Raw genomic sequence first — 21,164 nt, 5'->3', positions numbered from 1 at the left:
TTTTATTGTAGAGTCAACTCACAGCTGCGCGCACCAGTGCGTGCGTGGCGGATGCGTACGGCTGACGTTTTCATTGTCTACCACCTCCGCTAATCATTCTTGAGGCAGATTGAAGACTTAAGTGCCAGCTTAACTGAAAAATTAAAGAAAACATACTAAGTTTTAAAAAAAATCAGTTTTAACGGGAAAAGATGCCGACGAAAGAAGAGAAGCAGCGGGACGCTAGGGTGAAGAGCTGCTCATTAAGCAGCAAGGTCATCAACCTCTGAGCAAACGAATGGTAAACGTACAGAGAAAGAGGATAAATACTATGAATGGTCATGTCAAGTATATTCACTCCACGTTATCGTGCAGTGCGCTGTTACTGGTATTTTGATAAAAGAATCTGAATAACATATAAGAAGCGTATAAATTATTAAACAGTAAAACATTAACATTTAAGAAGTAAAGATACATTGAGTACTACTGTAGTGCTTTCGGGTATAGTACATTTTTTGTTTGCCCATTACATGCATAAATGTATACATTTTTTGGTGTACCTACCCAAGAACACGCGACATGACCCGGCAGTTAAAAATGTATCGCTCCAGCAATTTTAACTCTGTTACAAAGTCATCTAATATGGTATTGCAAACGGCAGCGGGAGCGTTTCTATAAACTTAATTTAAAGTTACTGTTTACACCGTGCTTTGAAGATGCATAGTATGCGACACGTGTTTCGCCGTAATTGTGGGCTCATTAGGAGTACACAGTCACTGCACTCCCTTACTGGAATCGATCCTCGGACGTAGAGGCGAAGTCCCTAACGTTGTGCTACGGCGTGTAGTTCGTTCATTTGACAGCATGTAGATCGGGGTAATTACATTGCAGGCATTCATAGCCTGATTCACAATCTGATTGTATGGGTGGTTACCTACCAGGTAACGCTTGTGGTTGGTGAGCAAGTCGGCTAACTTCTGCCACGGTGCCCTCTTTCAGTTGCGAGAAGCAGATCATACAATGGTTGAAATAGTTTAATATATATAGCAAAATCACCGCGCTTCGCAGGGGCGAATATGGTATTGCAAACGGCAGCGTTTCTATAAACTTAATTTGAAGTTACGGTTTATACCGTGCTTTGTTTCATATTCTTTTCCTACTTTATCAATTGTGGAATGTGTTTTTTGAACAGCTTTGATTCATGGAAGTGATCACTCCTGCTGCGTTCAGTCACTTCACGTGAGCCGCTCTCTTGTGTGATGTTGCGATGTCCACGGGTTTATTTAATGTTAGCTAAGACCCGGCAGTTAAAAGTTTCTCGCTACAGCAATTTTAACTCTGTTACAAAGTGATGCAAACTCTCGTTTATACCTCGTGTCTTCTCATTAAACTTGTATCTCGCGAATATGGCATTGCAAACGGCAGCGGGAGCGTTTCTATAAAGTTAATTTAAGGTTAGGTTTATACCGTGCTTTTTTATACCTCGTGTCTTCTCATTAAACTTGTATCTCGCGAATATGGTATTGCAAACGGCAGCGGGAGCGTTTCTATAAAGTAAATTTAGACTTACGGTTTACACCGTGCTTTTTTATACCTCGTGTCTTATGAAGATGCTTGTATGCGTTACTCACTCGCTTCTTATTGTTTCGCTGCCTTGTCAATTGTGTAATGAGTGTTTTCTTCAGCGCTCTTTGGGGCTCCTCCTTCTTTTCTACGTACTGAGTTCACAGTCAGTTCACGTGATTACGTGGGAGGCGTGATGACGCGACACGCAACTCAGTCTCCTACGGCCATCTTGCTGCCTTCCATTACAGTATATGGACAAAAAAGAGGTTCCAGTTATGACCATTACGCGTATAATTTTGAAATGAAACCTGCCTAACTTTTGTAAGTAAGCTGTAAGGAATGAGCCTGCCAAATTTCAGCCTTCCACCTACACGGGAAGTTGGAGAATTAGTGATGAGTGAGTCAGTCAGTCAGTGAGTGAGTGAGTCAGTCAGTCAGTCAGTCAGTGAGGGCTTTGCCTTTTATTATTATAGATATATTTGTAGTGCCACATATAAGGGTTATTTAGGGTTACTCGCAGTAGTTTCCGAACGTCTCGACGCTCTAGACGAGAGAATAACATCTGTGTCAGAGAGTACAATATCTCATGAAGAGGGGCTCCTCGTGTATGTGCATACAGCAATCACAGAGCTTAAAGACAACTTCTCTGCCCAGCTAGCGGCTATGGAGCGGGAGATCGTACAGTGTCTGCAGCAGCGAGATCGCCAGTGGAAGGAAGAACTACGTAAGGAGATACGGAAAAGTATGTCCGCGATTAAAATGTCGGCTGCACAGTCAACTCCGAGGGTGGGGTCACGCGTTTATCAATCCAGTGCGCTTCTTCATGTGCCGGCACTCCACTTGGGTTTTCCAAAGTTTAAAATGGACTACACTTCAGAGGACGTGATTGACTTTTTGGAGTGCAGGGAAGCTTTTGTGTTTGCTACACTGCTGGGCAATGAAGAGCTTAAGGGGGTGATAAACGCCTCTTTGCAAGGTCCAGGGAGGAGCTGGTGGCAGGCTGCCTGGCACAAAATCACTGACTGGATTTCTTTTAAATGTGAATTTCTTAACACTTTCCTTCCTTCTGGTTATAAGATGGAACTTGAAGAGCGTCTCCGGTCAATGGTTCAAGCACCTACCCAGTTCATAAGGGATTTTGCATATGATTATTAGGCTCTACGCCTAAAGTGGCAACCTGACATGGTTGAAGAACTGGTATGCTGTATACTGAACGCCTGCAACCCACGCTTGGCTGGAGGATTGAGGGGAGTGGTGACCTCTGTGGAAAAACTGGTGAAGGTAGGTTCTCTTGTGGAATGAGACTGAGCTGCTTCCAAAGAATACTGGACTAAAGTTCAGATTACCAAAAAGGAAGCCCATTCCATGAAAGCACCTAAAAACAGAACAGCCTAACCGAAGTGGGGGTCTCTGTTGTCCAAGTACAGACCTCTCTTCTGGTGGTCTTGAACCAGGTGAGGGGATTACAAATAGATGCAGTCATAGATACTGGAACCCACTTCACTCTAATGAAGAAAAGATTGTGGAAAAAAGTGGCACTACCAGGGGAAAACCTTTCAATGGCAACCACAGTCAAATTTATTTTAGCAGGTGGCACCAAGCATTTGGCATTGGGTAGGGTCCCGTTAACCTTCCAAATAGATATGACCCCCTGGAAGACCGAAACCTATGTTCTGGAGGACAAGCACTTGACCATTCCATTGCTCCTTGGACTGGATTTTACTACCTCCATCCAGATGTCTATACATCTGCATTTGAGGAGCTACTCTAAAGATGGGGGTGAAATGAAGCCTTTCTTATCAAAGGCTTGAGAAGATCTGGGATGGTCCAACCTCAACTTTTATGCAGCCGAGGTAATGGCCTCCAAGACCAACTCACTCACTCTGGAACAACCTGAGGAGGTGAAGCCTCTATTATGTCGATGACCAGAAGCGTGGGCAGAAAAACTGGGTTTGACTAGTACTATCTCTCATATTATAACACTAAAGATGACATCCCAGTTCACCATCAGGCATACAGGGTATCCTCCCAGAAGAGGGAAATCATAAGGAAGCATCTGGACAAGATGTTGCAGGATGGCATCATAGAACCATCAGCTTCACAATGGGCCTCTCCAGTAGTCCTTATAAAAAAATGGGATGGGTCATATTGTTTCTGTGTAGACTTCAGGGGATTAAATGCAAAAACCCATCACGATGCTTATCCGATGCCCCTAGTCCAAGAGATCTTGGAGAGTCTGCATGGTGTGAACATTTTTAGCACCCTGGACCTCCGCAGTGGATATTGGCAGGTGCAAATGGATGAATATAGCAAACCGAAGACAGCAGTAATTCCCCCTGAGGGATTATTCCAATTCAGAGCCATGCCATTCTGGCTGAAGAACGCTGGGACTAGTTTCCAGCGTCTGATGGAGCATGTTCTCAAGGGGTTAATTGGCAAAATCTGCTATGTGTACATTGACGACATAGTTGTGTTCTCCCCAGCACTGCAACCACATCTGCAATATCTAGAGGTGGTCTTCCAGAGGCTGCAACAGGCACATCTGACACTGAATGTGGAGAAGTGTTGTTTCCTTCAACCCCAGATTAGGTTCTTGAGCCATGTGGTGTTGGGAAAAGTGGTTGAAATGGACCCTGAGAAAGTAGCAGTAATACAGAGCTATCCTACCCCCACAGATCTTAAAAGTTTGCAGAAGTTTCTTGGTCTTGTAGGGTGGTACCACAAATTTATCCCTCGATTGGCTGACATCGCTGCACCCTTGCATCACCTGAAGAAGAAGGATGTTCCATGAGAGTGGACAGCTCAATGTCAGTTTTTAGTTGAACAATTAAAGGGGTCTCTCCAATCTCCACCCATCCTGGCTCAACCTGATTTACAACTCATTTTTCAAGTTCACACAGATGCCAGCAACATCGGAATTGGAGCAGTTCTGACCCAAACGATCAAGGGGGATCAGAAGGTAATTGCTTATGCCTCAAGGGCTCTGCATGGGGCCAAGCTAAATTACTCCACCTCGGAAAAAGAATGCTTCGCGGTGGTCTGGGCTGTGGAAAAATGGTGCGACTTCCTAGAAGGTGTGGAATTCGAGGTCTCCACTGATCATAATGCACTGACTTGGGCCTTTAATCAGCCAAAGACATCATCCCGACTGACCAGATGGGTTTTGAACCTCCAAGCTTTTAATTTCAAGGTGTTCTACCAGAAGGCCTGCAGCAACATCGTCCCGGATGCACTGTCCCGGATTTGTTGGATGTCTGGGGATATATGTGTGGCCACTGCTCATACTCAATGGTCAGACCTACCTTTAAGTATGCAGGACCTAGCTCAAGCACAAACCAACTGTCCTGTGTGCCAAAAGTTAGTGAAAACTCTGAAAATATTGGACGTGATCACATACATTTCAAGGACATCCAGGGTGTCCTTTTCCATGTGGTGCCAGCCAAACTCGGAGGATCCAAGTGCCAGTTAGTGGTTCCAGAAGATTATGTGCCTGACTTCCTTAAATATTATCATGACAGTCCTTTTGATGGGCATCTTGAGCAGATGAACACCTTGATGAAAATTCTGGAAGTAGCTTGGTGGCCCACCATTCGAAGGGATGTTTGGATCCATGTGAAATCATGTAAGATCTGTCAGCAATTGAAGAACCCCCCCTGGTAAGCCAGTAGGATTTCTCCAATCCACTCTTACATCTGAACCCGGTGAAATGTTAGGTATTGCTTTGATGGGGCCTTTACCTTCATCCACAGCCCAAAAGACAGTGTTAATGGTTGTGGTAAACTATTTTTCAAAATGGGTAACACTGTTTGCTCTCTGGGACACCAAGGTTCCGAAGATTTGTTCTACCCTCAAAGATGAGATTTTCACCCACTGGGGACTCCCAAAGTATATTGTGTCTGACAGGGGCCCTCAATTTACTAGCTCTATGCTTCAGGAACTGTATACAGCTTGGGGAGTCAAACAGAAACTCACCACAGCTTACCATCCGCAGACAAATTTGACGGAAAGAATGAATAGGACCCTGAAGACTATGGTAGCCTCCCATGTGGGTGAACGACACCAAGACTGGGATAAGTGGCTACCGGAGCTCCAATTTGTTATCAACTCAGCGGTGCATGAGGACACTGGTGAGACACCTGCATCAGGTGGCTATCGACCGACAACTCAAAAGTCCTCTTGACCGTCTTATCACCCCAGCACCCCTCCCTGATTCAAAGACATACACCACAATAGAGATCCTCGAAAAATTAAAGCAGCAAGTCCAAAGGAGGCTGGTGAGTGTGACATCCAGGCAGGCTAAATATTATAATGCACGACGGCAAGTGGTACCCTTTGCTGTTGGGAACTTGGTCTGGACTAGGGCTTACCCACTGTACAGTGCTGTCAACAGGTTCGCTGCTAAGCTAGCGAGCACATAGGTGGGCCTAGTAAAAATTACAAAAGGTTTAGGACTGGTTAATTTCCACATACAAAGGGGTTGTGGATTAGATGCCATAGTGGAAAGAATCATGTGGCCAATATCAAGCCCTACTTTGGACCCGCCGTACCACAGACTGGGGGTGGGGATCTATGTAGTGCTGCCACATAAATATATGTTTTTCTGCTGTCAATCGGGTGTTGTGGGGATCGTTCTTACACCCTGACATTGACAGCGGTGCCCCAGAGGTGGAACTTCCGGTTTCATTTTTTTTTTTTCAGGGAGTGATTTGCATGAAGTGCACCGTTTTAAAGAGAGGAGAGGAAAAGAAGACAATAGGGGAAAAGAAAATCGGAAAAAAACAGATCAGCTACTGCACGGGCCATGTGACAAAGTCCAGGAGCTCCTACAGTCCTGTCAGAAGTGTGGAAGTAATTCTTTTGATCGGGAAATGAAACATTCCGCTATTTCCTACAGACTCGGGTGAGCTATATCGAAGGACTTACTGTATTGTATCATGGCGCAAGACTGACTGTATATCTTTTATGGTGAAGATTTGATTGCTGCTAGGAGCCTACAATTGACAGAACTCCTCGTTTCGCCTGCCGGCATCAGGGGGGCAGAACTGTGGACTTATTTACAATCTCTGGAATGGGAAATGGGGGAAGGAATATTGTTATCTATAATAATAAAAGGCAAAGCCCTCACTGACTGACTGACTGACTGACTCACTCACTGACTGACTGACTCACTCATCACTAATTGTCCAACTTCCCGTGTAGGTGGAAAGCTGAAATTTAGCAGGCTCATTCCTTACAGCTTACTTACAAAAGTTAGGCAGGTTTCATTTCAAAATTATACGCGTAATGGTCATAACTGGAACCTCTTTTTTGTCCATATACTGTAATGGAAGGCAGCAAGATGGCCGTAGGAGACTGAGTTGCGTGTCGCGTCATCACGCCTCCCACGTAATCACGTGAACTGACTGTGAACTCAGTACGTAGAAAAGAAGGAGGAGCCCCAAAGAGCGCTGAAGAAAACACTCATTACACAATTGACAAGGCAGCGAAACAATAAGAAGCGAGTGAGTGACGCATACAAGCATCTTCATAAGACACGAGGTATAAAAAAGCACGGTGTAAACCGTAAGTCTAAATTAACTTTATAGAAACGCTCCCGCTGACGTTTGCAATACCATATTCGCGAGATACAAGTTTAATGAGAAGACACGAGGTATAAAAAAGCACGGTATAAACCTAACCTTAAATTAACTTTATAGAAACGCTCCCGCTGTCGTTTGCAATGCCATATTCGCGAGATACAAGTTTAATGAGAAGACACGAGGTATAAAAAAGCACGGTGTAAAGCGTAACCTTAAATTAACTTTATAGAAACGCTTCCGCTGCCGTTTGCAATGCCATATTCGCGAGATACAAGTTTAATGAGAAGACACGAGGTATAAACGAGAGTTTGCATCACTTTGTAACAGAGTTAAAATTGCTGTAGCGAGAAACTTTTAACTGCCGGGTCTTAGCTAACATTAAATAAACCCGTGGACATCGCAACATCACACAAGAGAGCGGCTCACGTTAAGTGACTGAACGCAGCAGGAGTGATCACTTCCATGAATCAAACCTGTTCAAAAAACACATTACACAATTGATAAAGTAGGAAAAGAATATGAAACAAAGCACGGTATAAACCGTAACTTCAAATTAAGTTTATAGAAACGCTGTCGTTTGCAATACCATATTCGCCCCTGCGAAGCAAGGTGATTTTGCTATATATATTAAACTATTTCAACCATTGTATGATCTGCTTCTCGCAACTGAAAGAGGGTACCGTAGCAGAAGTTAGCCGACTTGCTCACCAAACACAACCGTTACCTGGTAGGTAACCACCCATACAATCAGATTGTGAATCAGACTACGAATGCCTGCAATGTAATTACCCCGATCTACATGCTGTCAAATGAACGAACCACACGCCGTAGCACAACGTTAGGGGCTTCGCCTCTACGTCCGATGATCGATTCCAGTGCAGTGCAGTGACTGTGTACTCCTAATGAGCCCACAATTACGGCGAAACACGTGTCGCATACTATGCATCTTCAAAGCACGGTGTAAACAGTAAGTTTAAATTGAGTTTATAGAAACGCTCCCGCTTCCGTTTGCAATACCATATTAGATGACTTTGTAACAGAGTTAAAATTGCTGGAGCGATAAATTTTTAACTGCCGGGTCATGTCGCGTGTTCTTGGGTAGGTACACCAAAAAATGTATACATTTATGCATGTAATGGGCAAACAAAAAATGTACTATACCCGAAAGCACTACAGTAGTACTCAATGTATCTTTACTTCTTAAATGTTAATGTTTTACTGTTTAATAATTTATACGCTTCTTATATGTTATTCGGATTCTTTTATCAAAATACCAGTAACAGCGCACTGCACGATAACGTGGAGTGAATATACTTGACATGACCATTCATAGTATTTATCCTCTATCTCTGTACGTTTACCATTCGTTTGCTCAGAGGTTGATGCGCTTGCTGCTTAATGAGCAGCTCTTCACCCTAGCGTCCCGCTGCTTCTCTTCTTTCGTCGGCATCTTTTCCCGTTAAAACTGATTTTTTTTAAAACTTAGTATGTTTTCTTTAATTTTTCAGTTAAGCTGGTACTTAAGTCTTCAATCTGCCTCAAGAATGATTAGTGGAGGTGGTAGACAATGAAAACGTCAGCCGTACGCATCCGCCACGCACGCACTGGTGCGCGCAGCTGTGAGTTGACTCTACAATAAAATAAAATAAAGATAAAAAGAGCAATAACTTGCAGCACCGCTATTCAATTACACTTGCCTAACGCCTCTCCTAAGGGGAAATACTGTGGGATCTGGGCATCCGTCAAAGCAGCAATCACAAGCCCGATTAGAAAGCGGGAAGCTGTGATTTGTCCTCTCCCTCCCATGTAACAATCGCAGCCCGTGTTGCAACGCACTATGTATGTATATGTATATATGTGTATGTGTGTGTATATGTATGTGTATATATATATATATATATATATATATATATATATATATATATATATATATATATTTGTTCATATGTGTGGGAAAGCGAATAGTAGACGTGACGTAGTATATGTGTACCAAATTTCAAGTCAATAGGTGAAACGGTTTGCGAGCTACAGGTGATTTAAAATCCTGGACAGACAAACGAATAGCCACGGTAGCGTATTATAGAAGAACATTTTACGGTTTAATAATTTATATTTATATGCAATGTGCTTCTTATATATTACTTCATATTCTCATATGATAATGATGTTAATGTTGTTTATATTGATTTCTATGTTATTGTAAGTGCCCTTTATTTGTGGAAAAATAAATTTGGCAATTAAACTTATTTTATACATACATTTTATTTTTTTCTCTTGCACTCAGTGAGCGAATCCACTGGGTAATCAGCTATATATATATATATATATATATATATATATATATATAGATATATATATATATATATATATATATATATATATAGATACATATGTATGTATGTATGTGTATATATATATATATATATATATATATATATATAGATAGATAGATAGATAGATATATGTGTATGTATGTAGATAGATATGTATGTATATGTATATATGTGTATATATATGTAGATATACAAATATGTATATGTATATATGTGTATATATATGTAGATATACAAATATGTATATGTATATATGTGTCTGTATGTGTATATATATGTTGATATATGTATATATATATGTGGATGTGTATATGTATATATATATGTATATATGTTTATGTATATATATGTTTACATAACCTCTTTAACACACTACTTCTCCGCTGCGAAGCGCGGGTATTTTGCTAGTTGTATATATGTGTATATATTTGTAGCCCCACATAAAAGGGTTATTTAGGGTTGGGGGGACATTTGTAAGGGAGATTATTTTTTTTGTATGTAATATATTCCTCATGTGATGATATAGATTGACTATTACTTTTTTGTGGGCTATAAATGCATTGGCATTAGGGGACTGAACCGTGTAGAATAAGGGTATACAAGAGATTTACTGGGGTGTGATATTGGCCTATCCTTTTATCATCTGCCGTCACTTAGGACAGGTTAGCAGTAGTGAGCGTCTCGTGTTAGCGTGCAGGACAAATTGTTACAACCTGAAGCTCTATTCAAAATTATCAACAGGTAGATCATACAGCATTAGGCCTCTCTCTGCTCAGATGGAAGTTTTGAAGTAATGTAGTTTTTAAAGGCAAGTATTTATACCTTGTGATATGTTGCGTGTAGATTTGCAGGTAAGAATTCGACTGTGCTCTGTACTTGTGACAATAACGAGCCTTTAAACCTGTAATCAGACTCTACAGGTGTATTGTATATTAAAATTATGCGATTGTACTATTTGCATTATTGTGCATTTACGGTTATCATATTAGTAGTCTTTTTCTGTGCTTTAATAATATTATTTAGTTTGACAGTTAGACAGCTTTTTGGATCCTTCAACTCTAAGACTGTCAGTTACAAATGCTGTTTGTCTGTCTTTATTGTTCTGGGCCACATTGAAAATTAACTGATATATTTGCTTTGCTATTTTTCCATATTGGTACATTATTATACATTATGACATTATAGTAAACATGAGAAGATATTATGCATAATTTGTTAGAGTTAACATTCTAATATTGTGATTAGTGGAGGTATCTTTTAAAGCAGTTGCATGACAGTACATTTATTGCAGAGAATTGTGTTAACATGCAGTGAAAGGCAGGTTACTATACTGTTTTTTTTACTCAAACAATTGGCATTTCTGATAAACAGTTCATAAAGTCAAAATGAATTTCTTAACTGTTGTACTGTAGGTTAAGGTGAGTCCAGCTGAGTCTTCACAGTACAACTTAGAGCCATGTGAGGGGTGTGAATACAAAAGCTGTGTGTGTGCTGATGAAAGCAAAGTATTCCGCTGGACTTTTACAGCTAAAGCTCTGGGTAAGTAAATCACTCGAGGTTTTGACATTGATAAAAAGTAATTTTATAACACATTTGATGTATTTAGCATTAAGAAGCCAGACAAGCAAAGCTAGACATCTAGAAGCCTCACAAGTTGGTTAACGTTCTCCATTATTATGTAAATAGAAGGTTTCGATAGTAACCCACCCCCCCCAAAAAACAGGCACAAATCACACACACATGAGGTTCAGGGTAGAGTCTTGCATTTTAGCTGAAGCAGTCTGTAAATTTCAGGTTTAAACTTGCAACAATGATATCTAATAGGCCGCACTGCACTTTTTTGTTCTTCAGGTGAAGTGAATATAACAGTCCGCGCTGAGGCTCTAAACACAGAGGAGTTATGTGGAAATGAAGTAGTCGCTTTTCCCGACCATGGACGTGCTGACACTGTCATCCGGAAACTGCTTGTAGAGGTGAAAAGAGAATCCATGAAAAACAGTCTTCACTTCATAAAAATCTTTTTTTACTGCCATATACCATAAAAAAGAAAGATATCAAGTCAGTTCTGTGCTCCATTTTAGCCATCCATCTTTTTCAATTTTCTTAACTAATTAAGGATAATGGAGAGTCTATCACAGTGTCAGTTACTGAACACACAAACTAGTATTTACACCACAAAAAATTCCAAACACAGTTAGAAAATGTACACTGAGTAATTTAAAGGGATGAAATTATTTGAAAGCACAATTTCACATTAAACATCCAACCATCCCTCCATTACATGAAGTAAATTTTTAGGTTGCACCGTGACAGAGATATGGCAACACTCCTGGCACTAATTAATAGTACAAAATGTGCAATTACCCATTCTGGGCCAGTTTACACCGGTCAATTAACCCAATGTGCAAGGATGTAGAAGAAAGCCAGTGTACCCTGGAAAAAGCAAAAATTATGTGGGAACATCATGCACTCACCACAAAGACGGTGATGGTTCCTGAAATTATAAAGCTAACCATTAAAAACTGGACAATTCTAACACCTGTGGATGGACTGGCACCCTGTCCAGGGTTTGTTCCTGCCTTATACCCTATTCTAGCTAGGATAGGCTCCTGCACCAACCCCATGATCCTGGCCTGGATTAAGCGAGTTAGAAAATGACATGACATGGCCTAACAATTCTGACACCTTAGTCCTAAACATAATGTATCATCGTAGAGCAGTGATCCCCAAACTTGGTCCTGGGGACCCACTGTGTCTGCAGGTTCCAACCAACTTCTGTTTTTAAATGGATACATAGCCTAATTAATTGAGCTGTTATTTCCCATCTTCTGTGTTTTTCAGTCAATTCAGAGACTACAAAACAACGTTTGTTCAGTTTTTATTAAAATGTATTAGGCAGTTATTTGGGGATAATATATACTGTATATATTTTACTTTTAACAATATTTCATCTTGATTTTCATTCTGCTTTTCCAATTATTCAGTTTATTTATTCCATTATTTGCTAATTATTGAACCTGAGGTTAAAATAGTTGCAGCCTTTCATCAATCAGTGTTGTTTGCCCGGGTGTCTGCTCTGCTTGTTTTTAATTGTCATTATTAGGATGAAGGATATAAACTTCAATGAAGAGAACAAACTACAAAGGAAAATAATATGAAAGCAACAAAAGAGAGTTACACATTTAAAACTATAGCAAAAACAGAAATATTTCCAAAAGTCTTATAAATGTAAAAAAAATTTACAAATACTCTTTTCAAAATGCAGAATAAGAGAAGAGAAAAAAGAGCAGCTAATTAAATGAAATCAGTTATCAATTTATTATAACTGATTGTGAACATGGTTGGAACAAAAAGCTGCAGCCACAATGGGTCCCCATTACCGAGTTTGCAGACTACTGATGCAAAAAACAGATAAGAATTTCACCTGTCATCTATTGTGGTGTGGCAGAATGGTGACGCACTTGTAGCACTTCTGCCTCCCAGTAAGGACACCAGGGTTTGTGTCCTGGGTCCTCTTAGAGTGGACTCTGTATGTTCTGTCTGAGTGTGTTTCCTCCAGCCTCTCCGGTTTCCTCTACCTGTCCAACAACATACAGCTTAGTTGAATGGCCGATGCTAGATGGAATATGCTCCCGCAACCCTGGTCTGGACTGAGCAGGTTAAAGAATGACATGACCTGTTGTGGTGTGTCCTATCTATAATTGTAATTATTTGCTTTACAGTGATCCCTTGCTATATCGCGCTTCAACTTTCGCGGCTTCATTCGATCGCGGATTTTAAATGTAAGCATATCTAAATATATATCACGGATTTTTTGCTGGTTCACGGATTTCTGCGGACAATTGGTCTTTTAATTTCTGGTACATGCTTCCTCAGTTGGTTTGCCCAGTTGATTTCATACAAGGGATGCTATTGGCAGATGGCTGAGAAGCTACCCAACCAGAGCACGTATTAAGTATTAAATAAAACTCCTCAATGATATACGATATGTTTCCCACGCGGTGCGTCGCATATTTGAAAGCCCGAACGGCACGTATTGATTTTTGATCATTTGCGTTTCTCTCTCTGTCTCTCTCTGACATTCTCTGCTCCTGACGGAGGGGGTGTGAGCAGAGGGGCTGTTCGCACACTGGCCTAGAGGATACGGACTCTCCTCTAAAAAATGCTGAAAGACTACCTTCACATTGCTCCCTTCCTTGCAGCTGCTTTGTCCAGTGGTGCTTCGCATACTTAAAAACCCGAAGAGCCCTATTGATTTTTGATTGTTTGCTTTTCTCTTTCTCTGTCTCTCTCTCTCTCTCTCTGACATTCTTTGCTCCTGACGCGCACTCCTTTGAAGAGGAAGATATGTTTGCATTCTTTTAATTGTGAGACAGAACAGTCATCTCTGTCTTGTCATGGAGCACAGTTTAAACTTTTGACTAAAGGGTGTTATTTCATGCCTAGAGGGCTCTAATAATGTTAAAAAACGTATTTAGAAAGTTGTAAACAGGTTTTGTATGCTCTAACTGCGAAAATATTTGATTTATAAATAAAGAATCCTACTTCGTGGAAATTCATTTATCGCGGTAGAGTCTGGAACGAATTAACCATGATAAACGAGGGTTTACTATATTTCTTTTAGGCTGAGGGAGTTCAGAAAACAACTGCAATCAATGCTCTGTTGTGTCCTAAAGGTAAGATTCTTACTTATATAATCTATCCATTATCCAACCCGCTATATCCTAATTGTTTATTATTATCCAATTGTGCATAAGCAAGTGCTGGACAGGAATCTAACCTGGAAGCATCAAAAGCATTATAAATGATGAACGATATAGTGTATACTCTAAAAAAAATTGCCAAAACATATTTTGAGAGTGTTGCTGTATGCCACTCAGTCCAAACAGAAAGGGTAAAGACTTGAAAAGGCTTTTAGTTTATATTTTATTATTAGATTAGATATTCTTTATTTATCCCAAAAGTAAATGTACTGTATTCATATATTGCTTTATCATATCATGTTAAATTCATTTAAACCTTCCTTAATTCATAAGCCTTGTTATCATATACTACAAGCCACTAATTTTGTATGACACATAAATATCTATCTATCTATCTATCTATCTATCTATCTATCTATCTATCTATCTATCTATCTATCTATCTATCTATCTATCTATCTATCTATCTATCTATCTATCTAATCAGAGTCGTACTGTGTGGGCAGAAATCTCTTTAAGCAGAGCACTTTTTCTTTTGCTATAAATTGTTGGTTCCCTGACATCCACATGATGATTTAAATGGAATGTGAGTTGTGGAGTGAGGAGATTGTTCATAAATATGTTTTTGTTTTTTTCCAGATGATCACTCTGAGTCTAAAACATTTTCTTTGGAGCTTCCAGAAGTGTTTGTAGAAGGATCAGCCAAAGCATCTGTGTCAGTCCTAGGTAAAAACTCCAAAAATATAGAAAATGTTAACCTATCCTTTGTAAGCAAAATTTTGTGAAAACATGAAAAATAAAACAGGTTAATTGTTAGGTGATGCTGGGTTCTGAACCTGATGCTTCACTGATTTTCAAGAAATAGTTTATCAAAGGTTTACACCAGGTGTTTTAAATAAAGACCATTATTGTTGAATAAAAGTGCTTGTCTGAAATTTCATAAAAGAAAAAGAAAAACATCTCGAAAAAAAATTTTTTAGAAAATGTCTGATATTTACTTTGAAAAAAGTTTTTTTTTATTGGCCATACCTTCATCATTTCATTCCTCTTGTAAAAAAATAAGTAAACTTGATGTGACAAGCTGCCAATAAAGCATCTGTTGGCAAACGAGATAGATAGATAGACAGATAGATAGATAGAACTTTATTTGGAGAAATTTGGCTTTTTACAAAAGCTCTTTAAATAAATATATAAATAGATGAATAAATAAATATAGTAAATAATTTCAGAAACAAAGAAAAAGTGAGAAATATGGAAGTATACCAAGAACTTTACAGTTACTCATTCATTAATTAATTGTAGTACCGTTCCATTTGAAATCCAGATATGTCTATTGTGGTATTCTCTTGCTCTTTTATTGTCCTCAAAGTAAAATCACTTAAAATATGCTTGAAGTTGTTTTATCCTTTTTCAGTTAAGACAGAATCTGCGAATTGACATAATATCATACCTAAGAAACAATTTAGTACTTTATTAGCAGTTCACAATATAATTAAACAATGCCCTTAAAAATGACAATTGAACATTTGGTGATTTCCTTAACATGCACTTTCAGATGTGCCAGTATTAAATTTGAACCTTCAACTGAGTGCCACAGTGGTGCAGTGCATAGCATGAATGTCTTAGATCCTAGCTTCAAATCCAGGACAGCTGCTGCCTGTGAAAAGTTTGCATATTCACCCTGTTGTTTTTCCACCAGTGTTTCCATTTTGGCCTGTATCCCAAAGATATGCATGTTAGGTCAATTGAGCAATGTAAGCTGACCCTATGATATCGTGTCTGACTGTATTCAGCGATAGATTACTGGCCTGCTGAAGACTTGCTCCCCTTTTTAGTGCTGTGGAACTAAGTTGTTATTCACCACCCTCTCCTTGTATATGCTGGATTGGAAAAGGCATAAATTTATCTCTCTCTATAAATATATATATATATATATAATCCAACGTCTGTTTGTCTGTCTGTATGTCTGCCCGTTTTTCACAAGAGAACTACTTAACGGATTTAGATCGGGTTTTTTTCTATAATTTGCTTGAACATTCTGGTTGATTTTGCAGCTTCTCTGATTTCACTAAGTATCATAGTTTGCTTGTGGTACCGATTTATTTGCACAAATCCGATACAGAGGCAGCGGGCCGAGGAAAGGGAGAAGCGTGATGTCAAGAGTAGGTAGCTGGGCATGTCTGTTTCTAAAGCTTTTCAGCATGACGTCATGAAGTATAAAACAGAGAAACAAATGAGCAAAATAGAGAATAAAATTAAACTGTTTGGACCTCATCTTGAGGATGTGAAGCTTAAGCTCATAACTTGCAGAAATTAAGATCTTTGAAACTTTTGAATTAGATACAAATTGAGATTACAGTAGATTGGGGTAAAGCAATACCCTATTCTTGGGGACATGTCATATGTTCCTGCATGCATGTAATATCACTGACATGTAGTTAAATGTACTGGTGGCTATGTAATTTAAGTGCAAGCCATATGCTCTGTAATCACTGTAATCGTCTGTGCTTTTCAAAATCGAAAATTGTAATTAGCTTCCAAAACCTAACTTCTCTAGCATTTTTTGTTTTACTTTAGGCATTGAAAAATATATTATAATTATAAACTTGCATTTTCCAAATAATTTGGTTGCTGATTTCTAAAGTTTTTGTATATCAACCATGGTTCTTTCCTCACTGTTCTTTCTGTTTATCCTGTTTATTCTCAGGTAATAAATGTAAAAATTGATCTACATTTCACTAAATGATCAAAGCAGTCAAAACACTACTATCCTTACATCTGCAGAAAGTTTTGTATCTTACTCGTTAAAATTATTTTAGGTGAGGAATCAAGAAGACCATCATAGTAAGGTGGACATATAAGTTCACACGATATTGTCAGTGTTCTGTTTTTATTTACCATCTATATAAATTCCCAACTGGCTTGTATTTCTTAATATTTAGATTTCACGTGCAAGTGCTAATTGAAAAATAATGAGAAAATAAAATGAAAGCACAAATAATCAATTTTCTTTACTTCTGTCCCTTTGTGTAGGAGATGTGATGGGACGAGCCATGCAGAACCTCGACAAACTTCTAGCTATGCCTTTTGGGTGTGGAGAACAGAATATGGTGCTTTTTGCTCCTAACATTTACATCCTGCGCTATCTGGAAGCAACAAGACAGATGACAGAACAAATCAAAGCCAAAGCGATTCAATTCATGGAGAGTGGTGAGAGACTGGAGAGTAGGAAAGAAAAAAAATTCATATTAAGTGTTCAAAGCTGAGCAGGACACCATCGGTTTATGTATGCATAATTTTACATATCCAAGTGGCACAAAAACGTCTTTACAAGTTGGGGACAGAAAAACCATACATTTTTAGTCCAAAGTTTATAAACCATATAATATCTATAGAAACGCTAAATGTCAAGAGGTGAATGTCAGTTTATTTATGATTCTGCACTGTACTAATGGTTTTAAGATGTTTACAGCAAAACCAACAAAAAGAATGATTTATATGGTAACAAAGCAAGTAAGTGCCTTTTGTGGTTTATAGCAGATACAAAAATCAACACAATTTTATATTTCAAATAGTAATCTTAATGCTGACAGTAAAGTTATGACAATCCGGTTTGTTTATGCTAATGTTAGGATGACATAAACAATGCTACATTTTTGTCACGTTTATTTATTTTTATAATTATTTTGATGATGTCAGTTTATATCCATGTTGTATGTTTATTTGTCTGTGGGCTCTGCCATTTTGTGTGTTTTCTTACATTTAACAGCTTTGAGTCGCAGTGATGTTATGCCCATGATGCACAACACATCATGGAGGCTATTTTATCAAAGATGACCATACTCTATTAAATAGAGAATTAAACAGTTGTGAAGCTGTGAGGCAGTAGCACAAATAATTTATCATATTTTATTTACTATACAATGTTTTTCTATTTTTGAAGAAGTATTCAGTGCATATACAGACGGGTCTCTGGTTGTGGATGAATTCTGTTCCTAAGGATGGCTGTAGTGTCATTTTGTTTTTCTATGGTACTTTAAAATGTCCATTTATAGGAAACTGTCAAAAATGCATAATGCTTAATTACGTATTTTTGCAAAAATATTTCATTAAAATGACAGTGACACAAGATTGCTGTACTATAAATAAGAAATAATTTAAATGAAGATTTTGAACATTGGGTATGTTGACCTTATGCTTAAATGTCGTACAGTTTTGGACAATGTCGTGTCACCTCATAAAGCTGGAAAAGACATAGTGAAGGCAGGAAAACCCATCACTAACTGATGATTGTGAAACACTGCTGAAGAATTGCTCAGCATGTCGCAGTACCCCGATGGCTTATACATCCTTAAACAGAACAGCTAGAACGCATACTTTAGATGCCAGAAAGCAGCAGGTCCTACCACTCAACTAAATATTGACAGAGCTGATTGAAGTGCTACCTCTCAGAGTCTATTATGTTCACAAGTTACATTCTGTGACGGGTGCAAGCAAAACATACAAAATGATTGAAAATTGTCACACTGTACTATGTCTCCACTTTAGTGATGGCTGCTGTGTATTCATCTGCATCATAAGTATTTGACTTTGTTTGTAAGAATCACTATTTGAAAATCAATTGAAATTCAGTTGAGTAGAAATTTTCTGGTTTTGTGCTCATTTGTATCTGCAAAATGTGTTTTAAGTTGAGACCACTGCAAACCAAAACCTGCCTATATACCTCAGTGTGCATTTTTGGCTGACCTATTTAATGACAGCATCAGGTATCGATGCTTCTAGGAAGAGTGCTGATGTTTTCTCAATTTTTAATTATAGCATGATCTTCCAAATATGGTTGATCTGCTTAAGTAAAACTATACTATACAGTGGATTCATAAAGTATTCCAACAATTTTGACCAGTATCCCTGTCTCTGCTATTGAGCAGCACCCCCATAGCATGATGCTGCCACCGCTTTAATGTTAATAGACTGGTGATGAGCAATACAGTGCTTAGAGTTCTGCCCAAATAGATCAGTTTAAGTCTAATTGGATGAGAGAAGTTTTCCCCTCATGCTTTCAGAGTTCTTTAAACACTTCCATAAGCCTTTAACTCAAGAGAGGCTTCCATCTAGCCACTCTGCCGTAAATGCCTAATTGATGGAGTTCTGTTGAGATGGTCATCCTTTGGACAGGTTCTCTGAACTGAGCAGAGGACATCTGAAGATCTGCTACGGTGACCATTGGGTTCTTGGTCACCTCCCTGACCAAGACCTTTTTTGCCCAGTTACTCAGTTTGGCTGAATGGCCAACTGTAGAAAGAATCCTGGTGGTCCATTTCACAATTATTGATGGCACTATAATCCTGGGGACACTGAAAGCTTTAGAAATGGTTTTATACCTTTCCCGTGACCCTTATTCTATACATTTTTTTTCTCCGTTCTGCATGAAAATATGAGATTCAAATTTTTCCTCAGGCCATCCAATGTTGGACCTACATTTTGGTGCCCTGAAACTATTATATGGGCCCCTTCACAACCAACATGAAGGTCTGGGTAACTACTGTTATCTTCTTCAACAAGGTTGCCCCACAACAAACCACAACCACTATATCTTAGATTTTGATTAAAATTGCAGTACTGAATTACACTATAGTATTAATGTTATTTTTTTTTAATTCCTTCTCATTCAGTAGACACCCAAACTTTCAAGCAAAGTAGACTAAAGTCTCCTCTGGGGCCCCTTTCAGATTAGGGGCCCTGAAGCTTAAGCTTCATTAGTTTCATAGTAGATCCGTCTCTGAGGCCATCACTGCCATCTACAGAATGGAAGCAATGTATGAATAAAACATTATTTATTGCTGGGTAGAATGTTCCTTTAACTGCTTTATTTGATTTGTTTTCTTACTGACTGCCACTTGAAATATTTTTTTAATTTGTAATAATTTTTACTCACTTCTATATATTGAATAATATATCCATCCATCCATTTTCCAACCCGCTGAATCCGAACACAGGGTCACAGGGGTCTGCTGGAGCCAATCCCAGCCAACACAGGGCACAAGGCAGGAACCAATCCCGGGCAGGGTGCCAACCCACCGCAGGACACACACAAACACACCCACACACCAAGCACACACTAGGGCCAATGTAGAATCGCCAATCCACCTAACCTGCATGTCTTTGGACTGTGGGAGGAAACCGGAGCCCCCGGAGGAAACCCACGCAGACACGGGGAGAACATGCAAACTCCACGCAGGGAGGACCCGGGAATCGAACCCAGGTCCCCAGATCTCCCAACTGCGAGGCAGCAGCGCTACCCACTGCGCCACCGTGCCGCCCCTGAATAATATATTTTTTAGCTTTTTTATAAAGATTCATAGTGTAAGCTCATTCTCTTTTACTTTCTAGGGTACCAGAGGGAGCTAAACTATAAACATACGGATGGATCTTACAGTGCATTTGGCAATTCAGATGAGTCGGGCAACACCTGGTGAGTCTGTCCTAGCATACTGAGCACAGTTACAATTAACATGAAATGTTTTATATTATGAATGTAATTATGTTAACAAGGCCATTTTGAAAGGGCAGTGACAGTGGCACAGAGGTTTATACTACTGCCTCATAGACTCAGAGCTATGGATTAAAATTTCAACCCTTGCATTCTGTTTGGGTTTGTATGTTCACCTCATGTATGCAGCTTTTTTTCTTCATACTCCTGTTTTCTTAGACATTTCAAACATGTGTGCTTTAGGTTTATTGGGGCTTTTAAATTTGTCTGAGTCTAAGTGAATGTGCCCTATAATTATTACTTCATGTACCCAATGGGCCAAGATAGAAAAAAAAACTGCCAGCCCTGAACTGATTTAAGGAGGTTTGATAAAGAATGGATACATGGATTAAAATGGGTTAATTTATATAACTTACATAGCTATACTTTTTATCACTTATGTGATTTAAAACAGGCATGTCAAACTCACTACCATTGGTGGGCCGCTTCGACTGCCATACGTGCGTCAGCGGGC

At 39.1% G+C, this 21,164-nt stretch overlaps 1 protein-coding gene across 3 annotated transcripts in view; it reads left to right on the top strand.

Annotated features, from left to right (window-relative positions):
- Positions 1-21,164, top strand: part of LOC114658184 (alpha-2-macroglobulin-like protein 1) — a 271,971-nt gene that overhangs the window by 73,890 nt on the left and 176,917 nt on the right. Inside the window, exons 20-25 of one of the 3 annotated variants that reach the window (XM_051932108.1) lie at positions 10,870-10,996; positions 11,309-11,430; positions 14,082-14,133; positions 14,800-14,886; positions 17,194-17,370; positions 20,551-20,632. The exons of the other annotated variants lie outside the window; for them this stretch is intronic. Coding sequence (XP_051788068.1) covers positions 10,870-10,996; positions 11,309-11,430; positions 14,082-14,133; positions 14,800-14,886; positions 17,194-17,370; positions 20,551-20,632 — 647 coding nt within the window. The remainder of the gene's footprint in view (positions 1-10,869; positions 10,997-11,308; positions 11,431-14,081; positions 14,134-14,799; positions 14,887-17,193; positions 17,371-20,550; positions 20,633-21,164) is intronic. 3 annotated transcript variants of the gene reach the window in all.

The sequence above is a fragment of the Erpetoichthys calabaricus genome, chromosome 9, assembly GCF_900747795.2.
Source record: "Erpetoichthys calabaricus chromosome 9, fErpCal1.3, whole genome shotgun sequence".
In the NCBI taxonomy this organism is placed as follows: domain Eukaryota; kingdom Metazoa; phylum Chordata; class Cladistia; order Polypteriformes; family Polypteridae; genus Erpetoichthys; species Erpetoichthys calabaricus.
The sequence above is the reverse complement of the archived record's forward strand: the minus strand, read 5'-3'. Positions and strand labels throughout refer to the sequence as shown.